Genomic DNA, 15,810 nt, shown 5'->3' on the forward strand with positions numbered 1-15,810 from the left:
AATGTCAATGTTGAAGTTATACTGAAATATTTAATATTTGAACTATACCGAAATACTTAAAGCAAAAGGCAACTAATCTCTCATATTTCACTCATTATTTACTCATAACAGATGTTATTTGAGTTGTCATCTACATAATTTACCAAAATTGAATTAAATAGATTTACACATACTGGTATGTGCCTGCACAGAGTTCCATCTGGAGTAATTTAAAGCTTATAAAATTCAGAAAAGAAACCCCATTATTTCTGCATGGGATTGTAATTAGGTGGGGTTCATGTTGAAACCCTCAGTTCCAAGGATTGACACAACAATCTGAGAGGAATAATGAGGCCCTCTAATAATGAGCAAAACAGGACAGCAGGTTATGTGAATTTTGCAGTTGATTTTTTGAAGAACCTCAATTACAGCTACGTAATCAGTTCTTCTGCAACATGATTCTACTATTCACACTACACAATGGTAATTATCTAGCTTACTACCTGGAGTAAATGTGAATCTTAAAAGAATTTTTTTACTCTTCTTTCTTGATTTTTTCCCCAAGTCAGGGCATGTAAGAAATCTCAGAATATTTCTGAGCTAGAGGACTTCTGCAAGAAGATTTGGAAAAACATTCCAGAAGGAAGAATAACAAGACTTTTAACTGGCTGCAGGAAATATTTGGAATCTAAACTTACACAATCAACTGCATATTCATGAAAATTGAATCATTACTTGACCTATCTGAACAACAGAGCCTTCTTTTACACTAATTGCTTTCCATAAACTGTTTTATTAGGACTTAAATTAAGACATTAATGGCCACCATGTCCAATTTTTAATGACTGAAAAAATGTAAATGATAATGCCATTGCTCAATTTTCATGTTCCTTGTTCATACATTTTGTTTGGCTCTGATACTCAAGACAACTGGCCAGGTCTCTACTCTTCCAAATTCAGTCCCATTTTAATGCATACTTTCTCAAAAACATCCGAATGTCTTCAGTGATTTTAACTACTTGGAAGGTATATATATAAAGCAAGTCTTAGTAATGCACAATGGAACTTGTATTCCAAACATACATGCATAAAATTGACTATTGTCTGTGATCTTTACACTATCCTCTAGCAAAGGATAATCTGACACTAAGTATCCTGAGCAACACTATCATATACTGTATTTTTCCGACAATAAGACACCCCCATGTACAAGACGCCCCCCACTTTTCTAGCCCAAAATTTAAAAATCAGTATTTTAAAGATAGTGCAGAACACATTTTTATTTAGTAATTAGTTAACATTTACCTGATACACTCGGTGGGAGGAGGTCCAAACCGTCTCTCTGCAGCTCTATTTCCAGGCTCTTTTGCATAACTGATTACATTCAAGCACGAGTGAAACTGCCGATAGCTTGTCTCTGCAAACAGCCTTCCTCTAATTGGTTTGTTCAGCATCAGCTGACGTCAGTTACATCAGGCTCGTGATTGGAGGAAGTCTGTTTGGGAGACAAGCTATTTCACTCGTGATTGGAGGCTAGCAATAGGAAGAAGCCTCTCTGCAGAAACAAAGTTTGGCAGTTTTGCAACCGTGATTCTCGGCTGACTTCCTTGAATAAGACGCCCTTCAGTTTTTAGGGTAAGGATTTTAGAAAAAAGTATCATCTTATAGTCGGAAAAATACGGTAATATCCAAACTGTTGCTTCTAGCTTTCCATTCTAGTGTTGAAGGGAAGAGCTGAGGGTTATTTTTGTGCTGTTCCAAGTCTAGGCCTGCCTTTCTTTCCAGGGTTCACTGTGACTCTGACAAAAATCTCTACCTGGTCCTCTAACCTTAACTGCAAGCATAATTATCCTTTTCCTTTATCTGAAAGCAATGAACACTAATAAAAACAAGCAGAATTTTATAATGTTGTTTAAGTATTTTTGTCTCTTGCTTCTTTAGACTAGGAATACCTTTAAAATATATAGAGAAAACCTAATCTATTGTATTTAGCTGTTTTCTTTCTCAAAAACATCCAAATGTCTTCAGTGATTTTAACTACTTGGAAGGTATATATATAAAGCAAGTCTTAGTAATGCACAATGGAACTTGTATTCCAAACATACATGCATAAAAGTAGGAATACCTTTAAAATATATAGAGAAAACCTATTCTATTGTATTTAGCTGTTTTCTTTCTCCCAGAGTAAAATGTGAAATGTTTGATTATATTATCCTCTAACAATTATATTTAATGAAAGCAAGCTAAGTTTATTTATTTTTCCCATTTTTACAAATATTCTCAAAAAACAATGGCACAAGTATTCTCACCAAACAGCAGTTTGAATTTTTAAATTCAAAAGATCTAATCTGGAAACATGCCAGTATTTGTTAGTTATGTAACAACATTTGAATACTTTTGGACAAAACTATTCATATTTTAAAATATAAATCATAAAAATGAAGAAAAATATTACTAATTTCATTTCAATATTGTTCTTCCTCCAAATAAATGAGGCATACTCTTCTATTGGGAGGCATTCTGCTGTACAGTAAAGATTTTTGCTGCACTCAGAATATTGTGGTTTCAAGTACACAAAATATATAATCTTGCTATTTCCAACTGGCTATTCTCATTGCAGTGAAAAAAACAGATTTAAAGTAGGAGTGCAAATTCAGCCTGCACTGACTGTTCACAGCATTTTCACCTTAAGACCAATCCTGCAAAGGCACACAAAGAATAATGATTCTATTTAATTCATTCAGAAAAATAGCTATTCCTTACCTTGGACTTCGCATGCCAAGTGAAATGAAGGCTGTTTGTCTCTACTGGTACTTGTAGATTAAATGACAAAGCAAAGTGATTGATCAGGTCATTCCTCACATAATAAAGTTCTGCATCAATACCTAAATATTTTTAAAATAATAAAAGAAGGCTGAAAGCAAAGTTATAACAAGAAACAACATCAATTCAAGAAAAAGCTCACAGCTGTATTTTTTTCAGGGAAAACAAGCTCATTTTTAATGCCAATAAAAAACTACAAAAAACATATAAATCAAGTTGGCACTTTTGAGAAACATTGTTATAATTATAGAGAGTAATAATTCCACTGTTTGCCTTCTTCAGTCTTTTCACTTGATAAAATTGCTCTCTTCTCCATCCTAAACACCTGCCAATCCAACTCTTTTCCAGATGTTGTCCTGATCCATATATTTCCTTCTTGATGGAAAATACTAGGGTACTGTACTAGAAATTACATTTTTCTGTTCTATCCTAACCACATATAACGCCCCCCCCCACCCACAATAATTTAAAGTGTGTGGCAGGAGAGATTAAGGGTAATCCATATCCTGAAAACAGATATTAAAAGGTCTCTTTTGAACTAAGCTTGATGTTGAAATAGCACTAGAGACACCCAGATTCATGGAAGCTCACCCAACTAATTTTAAGCCACTTTCTCTCTCTCTCAGCTCAGCCTATTCCACAGTGTTGCTGTTGAGGAGAAAAACTGAAAAAGTAGTGCAATGTACAATGAACTCCTGAAGGAAATGCAGGATATAAAATAAATAGGCACTCCAATATTGCTTTCTTGGCAGAAATACAGAAACTATGGATTAAAATAAAGCTCCCGCCTCAAAAAATGTACTGACATGAGAAAGTTTACTGTATCATTGTTGGTTTGTTGAAATAAAGTAAATAGGTTTGAATTATGAAATGTTTTATAAGGATATAGAATTGAAAGTTAGTTACTGAATGTACTAAGAGTGACATATGAAGTCAAGCATGCATGGCACATTCCATTTATTCAATAGGACAGTTCAACATTGAGCAGTGAATAAAACAGAGATGTATGATGTCCCCCTGACTACTGAATGAATTTATAAATAAATAACAAGTGGTCCTTATAATATGCAGAGTTCAGTTACAATGTAATAACACAGATAATGAAGCAGCAAACAATGAAACCTCGAGACTATGGGATTTGGGAGGCTAGGTTCCAAAACCTACAGTAGTTCTCTTCCTCCACAAGTATTTTCTCTTCCATCTTCTGAGATCACCTATGCAGTGCATTTAGTTCTCCTTCTCCTGTTTAGTTGTGATGGACTTTGCTGAGCTAGATCACAAGGCTTTAAATAATACGGCCCCAACAATAAGCACCATGTAGTCATCATAGTAAGCCACGGTTTGCAAGCAACACAAACATCTAGCAATGCAGTTGAGAGTCAAAACCACCAAGATTGTGAAAAAATTATGTTAATAAGCCAGCATGGTGCAAGTGGAACAACAATCTCCATCAGCAGCCAAGCAAGTTGCTCCAAAGAAGGTGGACAGTTGCCATGCAGAAGCCATATGCAGCCCCACAACTAAGCTGAACCAGTAATATCCACAACGACTGACCAAGAAGAATGAGCAAATACATTACGTAGAAGACCTAAACCTTTAAAATATGTACTTTATGCATATGCAAAACCTGTCCACCATTTTGGACATGCATAAAGAAACAAACAAAATAAACAAAAAACAAGGCCAAAACTACAGATACCTGAAATCTGTAACCATAACACATATGCTGAGGTCTGGTCATTACTCCATGAAACCTCAGATAAAGAGGGTAACTTCTATAATGGAGGAAGGAACTTATTTCAGAGAGATGTTAGAAGAGACAAGAAGCAGTATTACAATGGCATCTGTAAAGATGAGATGGAAACAGAAAAACAAGAAAAGTCTTCCAAAAGTTCTCCAAAGTCAGAATGGGTTTCCAAACTTGAATTGCTATGCTAAAGGACCCCAGTGGACAAATAATAACTGATGGAAAGAATATACTGAAACTGAGTAGAGATGTCGACATTCAAGATACCTTAGAAGATATTTCCTATTTACAAGAGCTACTAGAAGTTTAATCAGCACTATGGTCATTACCAAGTTGGAAAGCTATAGGAATTGATGGAATATCTACAGAAATATGGCATGCAACTAAAACAAAACAAAAAACAAAAAAACAAAACCTATAACAGTTTTAACCAAACTATGCCAACAAAGTTCAAAAACAGCACAATGACCAAAGGATTGGAGGTCAATCTACACACCAATATCAAAGAAAAGAGACTTAGCAGAGTGTGCAAACTAGTGTACAATATATTTAACTTCATATGCTAGCAAAATAATGCTTAGGAAATTAGAGCCCTACATGGAAAGCGAGATATCAGATATTCAAGCTGGTTTTAGGAAAAGCTAAAGGATAAGAAATATTATTGCTGATGCATGCGGGTTAATTAAGAAAGCCAAAAATACCAAAAAGAGGTCAATGCATCTTTCACTGATTATAGAAAGGCCTTCAATTGTGTTGACCATGTCCTTACGAAAATGAGAATCCTTGAACATCTAACTGTCCTCATGGCCAGCCTATAAACAGGAGAAGCAGCCATATGGAATATGGCAAAACAGACTGGTACCAGATCAACAAAGGGGTGGTGACACAAGGGTTATTTATTTATTCAACCTGTAATTCTGAAAATATATTGAGGGAGCTTGGATTGGAAGATCAGCATGGGTTTAAAACTGGAGGAAAAAAATCAATAACCTGCACTTTGCCGATGACACTACTCTGAGAGTTGAAAATTCAAATGATTTGGAAACTCATATCATGAAAGTCAATAAGCATAGTGAAAAAAATGGGACTAAGAATAAATATAAAGACCAAACTAATGACAGCTACAGCACCCAGTGGTAGAACTGACAATTAAGATAAAGTAGTGGTAGACAGTTTCTGCACTTTAGATTCAATTATTAACACTAAAGAAACCAGCAGTCAAGAAATATGCTGCTGACTAGCACTTGCTTGAGTAGCAATCAAGACCTTAAAAAAAAAAATACTCAGATACCATCCCATGTTTATCCTTACAAAGATCAGAGTGGTGCAGGCAATAGTTTTTCCTGCCATACTCTATGGAAGCAAAACTTGAACTTTGAAGAAGCATAACAGAAAGAATATTGACAGTTTTGAATGTTAGTGTTAGAGAAGACTCCTGAGAATACCATAGGTAGAGAAGAAAACAAACAAATTGATCACAGAACAAATCAATTCAGAGTTCTCATTTGAGACATAAATGATCAATCTCAAATTTTCCTGTTAAGGGCATATTATACAAAAATCTAGGTCTCTTGAGAAGTGTATAATGCTGGGAAAGGTGGAACAAAAGAGAAGAGGATAACTAGAAGAAATGAAGTGGATGGGCTCATTTACAGTGGCCATGGGGCACTGTTGGAAGACCTGAAGGGCCAGGTTGGCACTAAATCATTCTAAAGAAGGTCCATCTATGTGGTTGCTAAACAGTTGATACTAATCAATCAAATATCATGATGTTAGAGGTGTGTTGCCTTACAGCATAAATGTCTTACTTTTATAAGCAGACAATTGCACATTACTGAATTGGTTTATCACCCAATAATTTGCCAGGAGTATTAGACAAACTATAGAATACAATGAGGGGTCTATTTTGAAGATCAAGGTGGTTGTAACTAACAGGGAAAAGAGTGTGAATAAGAAAATTTGAGCAAGTAGATCGATAAAATGGTTGTGAAAATGGAAAAGTGGATGAAGAAATTTTAAGACATATCAATATTGATAAAAAGGTAATGGAAAGTATGTGATCTGTTGCAAGAAATAAACTTATAGGTAGTCTTCAAGTTACCATGGCAATTGGGACTGGAATTTCTGTTGCCAAGCGATGTGGTCATAAAGTGCAACATCACATGACCACATTGCTTAGTGATGGCAATCCTTGCAGTCCTCATTGCCGCTGTTAAATGAGGATTGTGGATCGTTAAATGAGCATCTCCTCACAACTTCCTGCTGGCTTCCAAGAACCAAAGTCAGTGGAGAAGCCGGCAGGAAGTTGCAAATCCCAGGAGGGTTGCAAGCAGGCCAGCAGGCAGGTAAATGGCTGCTGCCAGGTATGAGAGGGAGCGAGGGGGTGTGCAGGTGGCTGGGGTGGTGCGGCATGAGTGCCGCAGGGCTTGGGATGGCTGCTGCTGGGTGGGAGAGGGTGCGTGAGTGGTCGGGAAGAGTGTGTGGATAGCTGGGGAGCTGTGGCGTGAGTGCAATGAGGCTCATAGAAGGTGTGCAAAGATGGGGGGGCCAGCAAGGGGTGAGTGCAGAGGGGGTAGGGGAAGATGCATGAGTAGGGGAGACTTACCCAAGCAACCTGCAATTTTCCCTGTCAGTTTCCCCATTGACTTCGCTTGTGGGAAGCAGGCAGGGAAGGTCGCAAATCGCGATTATGTGACCACGGGACATTGCAACTGTCATAAGTGCAAGCAGGTTGCCAAGCATCCCAACTGCAATCACGTGACTGTGGGGGTGCTAGGATGGCCAGAATTTCAAGGACCGATTGTAACCACCACTTGTTCAGCACTATTGTAACTTCAAATGGCCACTGAATAAGTGGTCATTAACCAAGGACTACCTGTATAGTGAAAGAAGTGAATGAATGAATGCAGACTGATTATAAAAATGACCAGTACAAAAGATGATAGGGTTGGGCCATATAAAAAGAATGAAAGAGGAATGAATTGCAAAACAATATATGAAGGAAGAGTGAATGAGTTGAGGATGGGGAAGTCTGAGAAAGTAATGGTTACACTGAATTGACGAGGTACCCAAAAGAGAGGAGGTAAGTTTAAAGAACAAAAGGCAAATGAATCAGTATATGGATGTGATGAAAGCAAAAAGGTTTGCAAGAAAAGAAAACTATGGTCAGGTATAATGAACAAAGTTGGTGTAAACTAGCCTTAACTATATTTCATTTTTCTTTCTCTTGCCTTTAATTTCACTTGCTCCTTACTCTTTTTCTGTGCTATATATAATACAGTTTACCATGAAAGAGAATAGCATGATTGGCATATACAGTGGGGCAAAAAAGTATTTAGTCAGCCACCATTTGTGCAAGTTCTCCCACTTAAAAAGATGAGAGAGGCCTGTAATTTTCATCATAGGTATGTTGTTGTTGTTGTTTAATCGTTAAGTCGTGTCCAACTCTTCGTGACCCCATGAACCATATTGTGCCAGGCCTTCCTGTCCTTCACTGACTCCCTGAGTTTGCTCAGTTTCATGCTCATTGCTTCAGTGATGCTATCTAACCATCTCATCCTCTGCCGTCCTCTTTCCTTTTGCCTTCAATCTTTCCCAGTATCAGGGTCTTCTCCAAAGAGATCTCTCTTCGCATTAGGTGACCAAAGTCCGTCTTGGGTGGCCCTGCACGGTATAGCTCATGGCTTCACTGAGTTATGCAAGCCCCTTCGCCACATCAAGGCAGTGATCCATGAAGGGGCATCATAGGTATACCTCAACTATGAGAGACAAAATGAGAAAAAAAATCCAGAAAATCACATTGTCTGATTTTTAAAGAATTTATTTGCAAATCATGGTGGAAAATAAGTATTTGGTCAATATCAAAAGTTCATCTCAATACTTTGTTATATATCCTTTGTTGGCAATGACAGAGGTCAAACGTTTTCTGTAAGTCTTCACAAGGTTTTCACACACTGTTGCTGGTATTTTGGCCCATTCCTCCATGCAGATCTCCTCTAGAGCAGTGATGTTTTGGGGCTGTCGCTGGGCAACACGGACTTTCAACTCCCTCCAAAGGTTTTCCATGGGGTTGACATCTGGAGACTGGCTAGGCCACTCCAGGACCTTGAAATGCTTCTTACGAAGCCACTCCTTCGTTGCCCAGGCGGTGTGTTTGGGATCATTGCCATGTTGAAAGACCCAGCCACGTTTCATCTTCAATGCCCTTGCTGATGGAAGGAGGTGTTCACTCAAAATCTCACGATACATGGCCCCATTCATTCTTTCCTTTACACGGATCAGTCGTCCTGGTCCCTTTGCAGAAAAACAGCCCCAAAGCATGATGTTTCCACCCCCATGCTTCACAGTAGGTATGGTGTTCTTTGGATGCAACTCAGCATTCTCTCTCCTCCAAACACAACGAGTTGAGTTTAGACCAAAACGTTCTACTTTGGTTTCATCTGACCATATGACATTCTCCCAATCCTCTTCTGGATCATCCAAATGTTCTCTAGCAAACTTCAGACGGGCCCAGACATGTACTGGCTTAAGCAGGGGGATACGTCTGGCACTGCAGGATTTGAGTCCCTGGCGGCATAGTGTGTTACTGATGGTAGCCTTTGTTACTTTGGTGCCAGCTCTCTGCAGGTCATTCACTAGGTGCCCCCGTGTGGTTCTGGGAGTTTTGCTCACCGTTCTTGTGATCATTTTGACCCCACGGGGTGAGATCTTGCGTGGAACCCCAGATCGAGGGAGATTATCAGTGGTCTTGTATGTCTTCCATTTTCTAATTATTGCTCCCACAGTTGATTTCTTCACACCAAGCTGCTTGCCTATTGCAGATTCAGTCTTCCCAGCCTGGTGCAGGTCTACAATTTTGTTTCTGGTGTCCTTCAACAGCTCTTTGGTCTTGGCCATAGTGGAGTTTGGAGTGTGACTGTTTGAGGTTGTGGACAGGTGTCTTTCATACTGATAACAAGGTCAAACAGGTGCCATTACTACAGGTAACGAGTGGAGGACAGAGGAGCCTCTTAAAGAAGTAGTTACAGGTCTGTGAGAGCCAGACATCTTGCTTGTTTGTAGGTGACCAAATACTTATTTTCCACCATGATTTGCAAATAAATTCTTTAAAAATCAGACAATGTGATTTTCTGGATTTTTTTTTCTCATTTTGTCTCTCATAGTTGAGGTATACCTATGATGAAAATTACAGGCCTCTCTCATCTTTTTAAGTGGGAGAACTTGCACAATTGGTGGCTGACTAAATACTTTTTTGCCCCACTGTATGTATGTATGCATGTAGTTAGTTAACATATGTAGTGTGATAAGAAGCTCTGCTTTCTATCTGATCTGTGAGAGCTATATTGATTTCTTAATGAATTTCAGCATGACTGTTTATGATGCAATTGGTCTTTGCAAATTCTTTTTGTCAAATACTACATTGTTTCTGATTTCATGTAAGCCTAGTGGAGAAAAGGAATTACAAAGACCAGCAGGACTGTGGAAGTTAACATCCACTGTCTTTATTCATACATTTAATACCAAATAAAGGGTAGACAATTGTGTGTCTTTCAGATGTTGCTACACTACAACTTCACTAGGTTTCAACAGGTAGCACAGTCAATTTTTTGTGCTCCAGGAAAAAGTTCTGGAAGCCCACATACTGCACAAAGCATACCTTGGCTTTGATTTGGCTTAGCATGTTTGAACAAAGTTGTTGTAGTCTGCAAACCATGGTTTAGCATTTGTAAATTTATTCAACAAACCACAGAAAGTAGTTTTACAATAATTAAATAAAGTTATATCTGAAGTTATATCTATGAGTTGTCTAAGGCAGATTCAAACTATTATTTATCACTTATTTTTAGGATATCTGGTGTCTAAGTTACTATACTTTGTCATGAGGTGTAATCAATGTTATCAGGTCAGGGGACCAAAGAGAAGCTCAAAAATGTAACACAGGATTTTGCAATAAGATGGGAGAATTGCAGAAAGTTAGACAGATGCAGCTTATTTTTTTGTTCAATTTATAAGCTGCTTCAGTCATCCAAGCAACTCAAGTGATATACAACACATTCTCTCTCTCTCTCTGCCTCTGTCATATATGAAGAAATTCAGATAAAAACCTATACTGATTGTAATCTAGATTATTGAATAAAAGCACAAACATCAAATCTTATGAATTCCACTTTCAGTTAATTTACCAACAGTGTTGCTCAGGAAAAAGTGTTCCTCTTTTATCACCCTTATTTACAAACACAGACCAACTGATGCAGCTGCTGCAAGACTATCCCCTGTATTTTAAAAAGCTGATAAATCTAATCCATTAAACCAACATCCAACAAGTGTTCTAAGTAGTTAGTTAGCTATATGCTAGGCACCCATGTAACAACGCTCTTGCTTCAGGAGAACATACTGCACAATAAACTAGTTTTAGACCTGACCATTCAACTTTTGACTACTATATCATTTTCTACCATCTTGCCAAGATACCCCATTCAGCCATGAGGATTTCTTTATGCTGCTTTCATTATTTTCAAGACAGAATTTGATACAATCTTGAGAAAAAGGCTGTGGGAGAAACTAGCAGCAACCTCTATTGATCACTGTGATTCTGACTATCATACGGATAGTCAAGTATTCATGAGAATACTTATACAAAAGTAAAACATGATGCTAATGGTGCCCTCACTGACCCTATCTCCATCATAATGAATGTCAAACAGGGATGCATTCTTGCTTCCCCATTATTCAATATTATTTTAGTTGCACAGTATAGGCTTTATCAAGTAACACGTTTCATTCACCAGCATTAACATAAAGACCCATCCCCCTTCCACTATATGCCAATGGGCATCATTATTCTTTCCATGTTTTATGAAGGCTCTGGGGGAGCCTGGCTAACTTTTGCCACCAATAAACAGTTGTAATTAATTATGCCAAAATGAAAGTTGTCCTATTTACAAAAAAGATGCTCTATCTGTCAACCTAAATGGCAATTGCATACAAATAATGCAAACTAAGTGCTTTAAATATTTAACTATTACTTTCCACTTATTCTCCACATCGAATCAACAAATCCAGAAATGTAGAGAGGGCCACAAATGAAATACTTAGATACGTATGCTGTAAAGGTAACAACTTTGTTCCTGAAGCAGGTAAACTATTCAAGGTGGGAGGTGATTCCCCTTCTGCTTTACGGCATGCAACTCTGTTCTTATAAACACATAAAACCTTTAGAAGCAGTGCAGTCCAAATTTGGAAGAATCATTCTCTATACCCCTCAATTTATCCCCAGTGCCCTATTAAGACTTGAACTAGGATCGCCTTCCACTGATGTCCAGGTAAAAAATATGCTGCTTAAGATACTAGCTGAAACTAAACATTGAAAATTATTCACTGATGTAATCTGTTCTTCCAGATAAATTTAATTCCACATGGGGGAAAAAAACCCTTACCAATTATTTTGGCTTCTGCAATGATTGTTCTCTGAAGCGCTAACTGTGATGGATCTGGAAAAAGCTATCTCTGAGGTTAAATGTGTCCTTGGCTTTGATTTACATGCTGACAGATCTGAAGTTCCAAGTTATGTTTCGGGGAACTTTTATCACACCCCCTTCCAAACTATCTTTTGAAGATATTTTCACCCTCATAGAAAGGCACTTATATTAGCTAGATTCAATGCCCTACTCTTGGACCTGGTGGATGAGTAACTCAATTACACTGCCTTAACTAGATCACCACTGCATAACCTCACCAGCAGTCACTGAAGCAACAGCCCACATCCAAGTGTACTAGCCATTATACCAGGACTAGCAACCAACATTATTACATTCACTTGTTAGAAAAAGGGGCTGGATTGAGTCCAAAACTGTACAGTTTTTACTGGCAAGTATTTCCATAAAAATGTCTAAGAAAGTCACTAGATTCTGTTCCACTGAACTGAATGTTAAGTCAATGGGCTTAAACCTGTCTTTGCCTGGATTAACCAGCTGCCATTTAGGAAACTAAAATGCTCATTTTCTAATGGCAGTTACTGTCTTATTGTTTATCAGTGTTTTATTATTTTACTGCTTAGATTTATGTAAGTATCTAATTTAATTCTATTTTTTAATTCTATTTGTATATGTTTTAAAAATGGTTTGAGTTTAAATAAATAAACTATGTTGGACTAAGTGTTGTGTAAATTTTAAAATATTATGAAAAGCAGAATTTTGTGAAATATGGTAGAAAATACAATGTGTGTGTATGTATATGTGTGTGTGTATTGCACTGTAGACATGCAGTGTCTGGAACTACAAGCACCATTTAGAGTCTTAATGCTCCTGGCTTCCTAAAATAATATTGTCATGTTTTATCAGTTTGGTTTGGCTTGTTGTGTGAACCCAGTCACTGTTATTTGTACATTATGATTTATAGCAGGTTTTTTTCTGGACCAAAAGGCACCCTTGGCAATTTAATCTTATTTCAGAGGCTAACATATCCAAAACTAGAGGATGTGAGGGTTTGTTTTTTTTCATGTAATTGATATGAATTGAATGTCACTGATATTTAAACCTAATAACAATTGCTTACTCACCATTCATGTATTTAAACATTTTTCATCTCTATTATACTAAACATTACAATTTGGTAAAAGACATCTTGATATTTGAAAGTATCGGACCAGATAATTCCATGTTTTTCTGGATGTAGAAATATTAGTGCTCTAAAATGCATTTCAGACTATAATTCATACTGAGATTTTGCACAAGTATCTCAAAAAGTATTTTCAGGTAGATGATTGTTAATACTATAAAAATTCATGGAACTTTTCCATCTTTTCCTCTTATTCTTTTTCTGTTAAGATGATAATAATAATTTATTAAACATGTATGCTGCCTGACTCAATGATTCTGGGCAGAAGAAATGGTGGGAAACATCAGAAGGTTACCAACTGAGAACAATCTAGCTAAGTTCCACTGCAAATTTCTAGCACAGATGTATTTTGCATTTTCCTTTACCTATTTTATCCTGGAAATAGACATATTTTATCTTTATTTTATTTCTTTGATATGGTCATAAGACTAATCAATCAATAAACGATTACTATTTACTATAAAATTCTGTGAAAAAGAAAGGGCATGGGTATAATCAGACCCACCTAGGGTTACTCTGGTAACTGAGGCAGCGTACAAGTTGATAAATAAATAAGCAGTATTTATTTTTTTAAAAAAACTACAGGCCACCCAACTCCCAACAACTCTGAGTGGCTTAAAATTGAAAAATAAAAATTAAAAAACAAATTTGAAATTGTTCACCACCCAGAGTTACTTGGATTGAGATGGGCAGCTATAGAAATTGCATAAAATAAATAAATAAGAAAAATGCAAACAATGAAATATGCATTGAAAACTGTACGTTTCCAAGCTACAGACACCATTTCTGAATATAAAATATACAAGATCAACATTAGCTAACTGGCAGGAGGGGAGTATTTAGCCATGCTTTATCCATATATAAGTTTTAAGTATGATATGCCAGAGTCAAATTTTACAAAATCATTTCTTCTGAAAGTACTGTAAAAACATCATCGTGTCAATAGGAAACAGGAACTGTTTCTTGTCAAAGATATTTCTTTCTACAAAGCAAAATAATTATTTGCAAAATAACATTAGCCTTGGATCTGGGGAACGAGTGCTCTCGCCTTCACCGTGACTTTGCTTGGGTGGCAAAATCGAATTCTCCAGCTCTAAGTTTCCTCCCACCCGGGAAGAACAACAATCCCAGCCAGCTGTCGACGAGGACGTAATCTGGAAACTGCTCGGTGAAGCACCTTTGAAGGGCCATCAAAATGCAACGCTAAACCTAAAACGGGCACTCTCCCTCCTCTTCCACAGCCACGTACGTGCTGTATTTGTTTCCACCCCGAAATCCCATCCAAGGCGGCGTGCTCACGGCACAAAGATGGTTAAGCACCACTAACGCAGCAAGGCCCAACAAGGAACGAGGGGCCAGGCAATGGGAGGGGTAGCCTGGCCAGAGGAAGAGGAACGATCCCAACGCCAACCTAGGAGCAATCCCCGCCATTTAATCCACCCTCCCACCCGATCGGAGCTCTTTGGCTGCGGGCATCTCCCTCTTGTCGTCGCAAAAACATCCCCTGCAAGAGAACCCTGATCACACGTCAGAATCCTCCCCATTCTCTCACACACACACAAGCCGGGAGCGAGTGCACATCCGACTCTCACTCACCAATAAGACGCAGCACCTCTTCTTGACTCATATAAACACTGAGGCCGGGCCCGGTGGCGGGAATGGGTGCTTGAAGCGGGCCCTTCTGGCTTTCGGAGCTCGCGGGCGGGGACAGCAGCAGCAACAGTAGCAGCAGCAGGAGGGAACGGAGGCGGCGGGCGACCCGCGTCTCGGCGGCAGCGTCGGCGTCGTAGCTTCCATCCCGCCGGCCGCCCCGCACCATCGCTTGCTCCCGGTTCCCCACTGGGGAGGGGAACCGGGTCCCGGCCCGAGGCCTCACACTCGACAACCGTTCATGCTCCGGCCACGCGCGCTCGCGCCCTCAGGGCCGGGTTCATGAGCTCCTTCCTCGCGCGCGCTCGCGCTCTCTTGGCCCGCCCCTCCGGCCGAGGAGCCAGCGGAGCCGACGCGGACAGGCAAGGCCCGGGCCTCTCCGCATGCGCATTTCTCTTTCCCCGCTACCGCTTCCTCGCGCCTGCGCGAAAGAACCTTCATATAAACATGGAAAGTTCTCTGTAGGCGTAATGGGAAGTGTCACATTCCTTTTCCTCACGTCACATTTCTAAAGTACAGTAGTGTCCTCCCTGAATCTGTTACCTGGTGCTCACTTAGAACATTAGAAGAATTCATTGAGCATTCTAAGTTATTATAAGGATTGTTTAGCTTTGCTGTAGTGGGTTATCCTTTGACCACAGTGGCTCGCAAATAGAGTTTAAGCCTCATATTAATATCTAGAGACAATTAAAATTTACTAGAAACAATTAAGATTTAGTAAGCCATGATTTCAAAGATGGTTAAGTATGATGTATGAACCCACTCATAGCATGAGCTATCTGTTTACTAGAATCTATACCTGAATCGATAAACCATTAATGGAAACTCCCCTTGAAAGAAAAGAAGCTCTAGTTGCTACTAAAAGCCTCTGATACCTGCTAGAGGTAAAGAGAAACAGAAACGATGCTGGCTGTGGAATTCTGGGAGTTGAAGTCCGTGCATCTTAAAGTTGCCAAGGTTGAGAAACACTTTTATAATGGTAGCATTGCATAGTT

General features: G+C 38.7%; 1 protein-coding gene across 2 annotated transcripts in view; it reads right to left on the reverse strand.

The window, feature by feature from the left end:
* The window catches only part of RYK (receptor like tyrosine kinase), a 46,560-nt gene extending 31,349 nt beyond the window's left edge, over window positions 1-15,211 (reverse strand). For both annotated transcript variants that reach the window (XM_007437026.4, XM_088131662.1), the window contains exons 1-2: window positions 14,762-15,211; window positions 2,743-2,864 (exon numbers count right to left, since the gene is read on the reverse strand). In XM_007437026.4, the coding sequence (XP_007437088.1) occupies window positions 2,743-2,864; window positions 14,762-14,984 (345 nt within the window). In that variant the 5' untranslated portion in view covers window positions 14,985-15,211. The remainder of the gene's footprint in view (window positions 1-2,742; window positions 2,865-14,761) is intronic.
* Between the last annotated feature and the right edge of the window lie 599 nt (window positions 15,212-15,810).

Source organism: Python bivittatus, unplaced genomic scaffold (assembly GCF_059951505.1).
Source record: "Python bivittatus isolate LINGU-HERP-01145 unplaced genomic scaffold, Pbiv_v1 ctg000980_np1212, whole genome shotgun sequence".
Lineage (NCBI taxonomy): Eukaryota > Metazoa > Chordata > Lepidosauria > Squamata > Pythonidae > Python > Python bivittatus.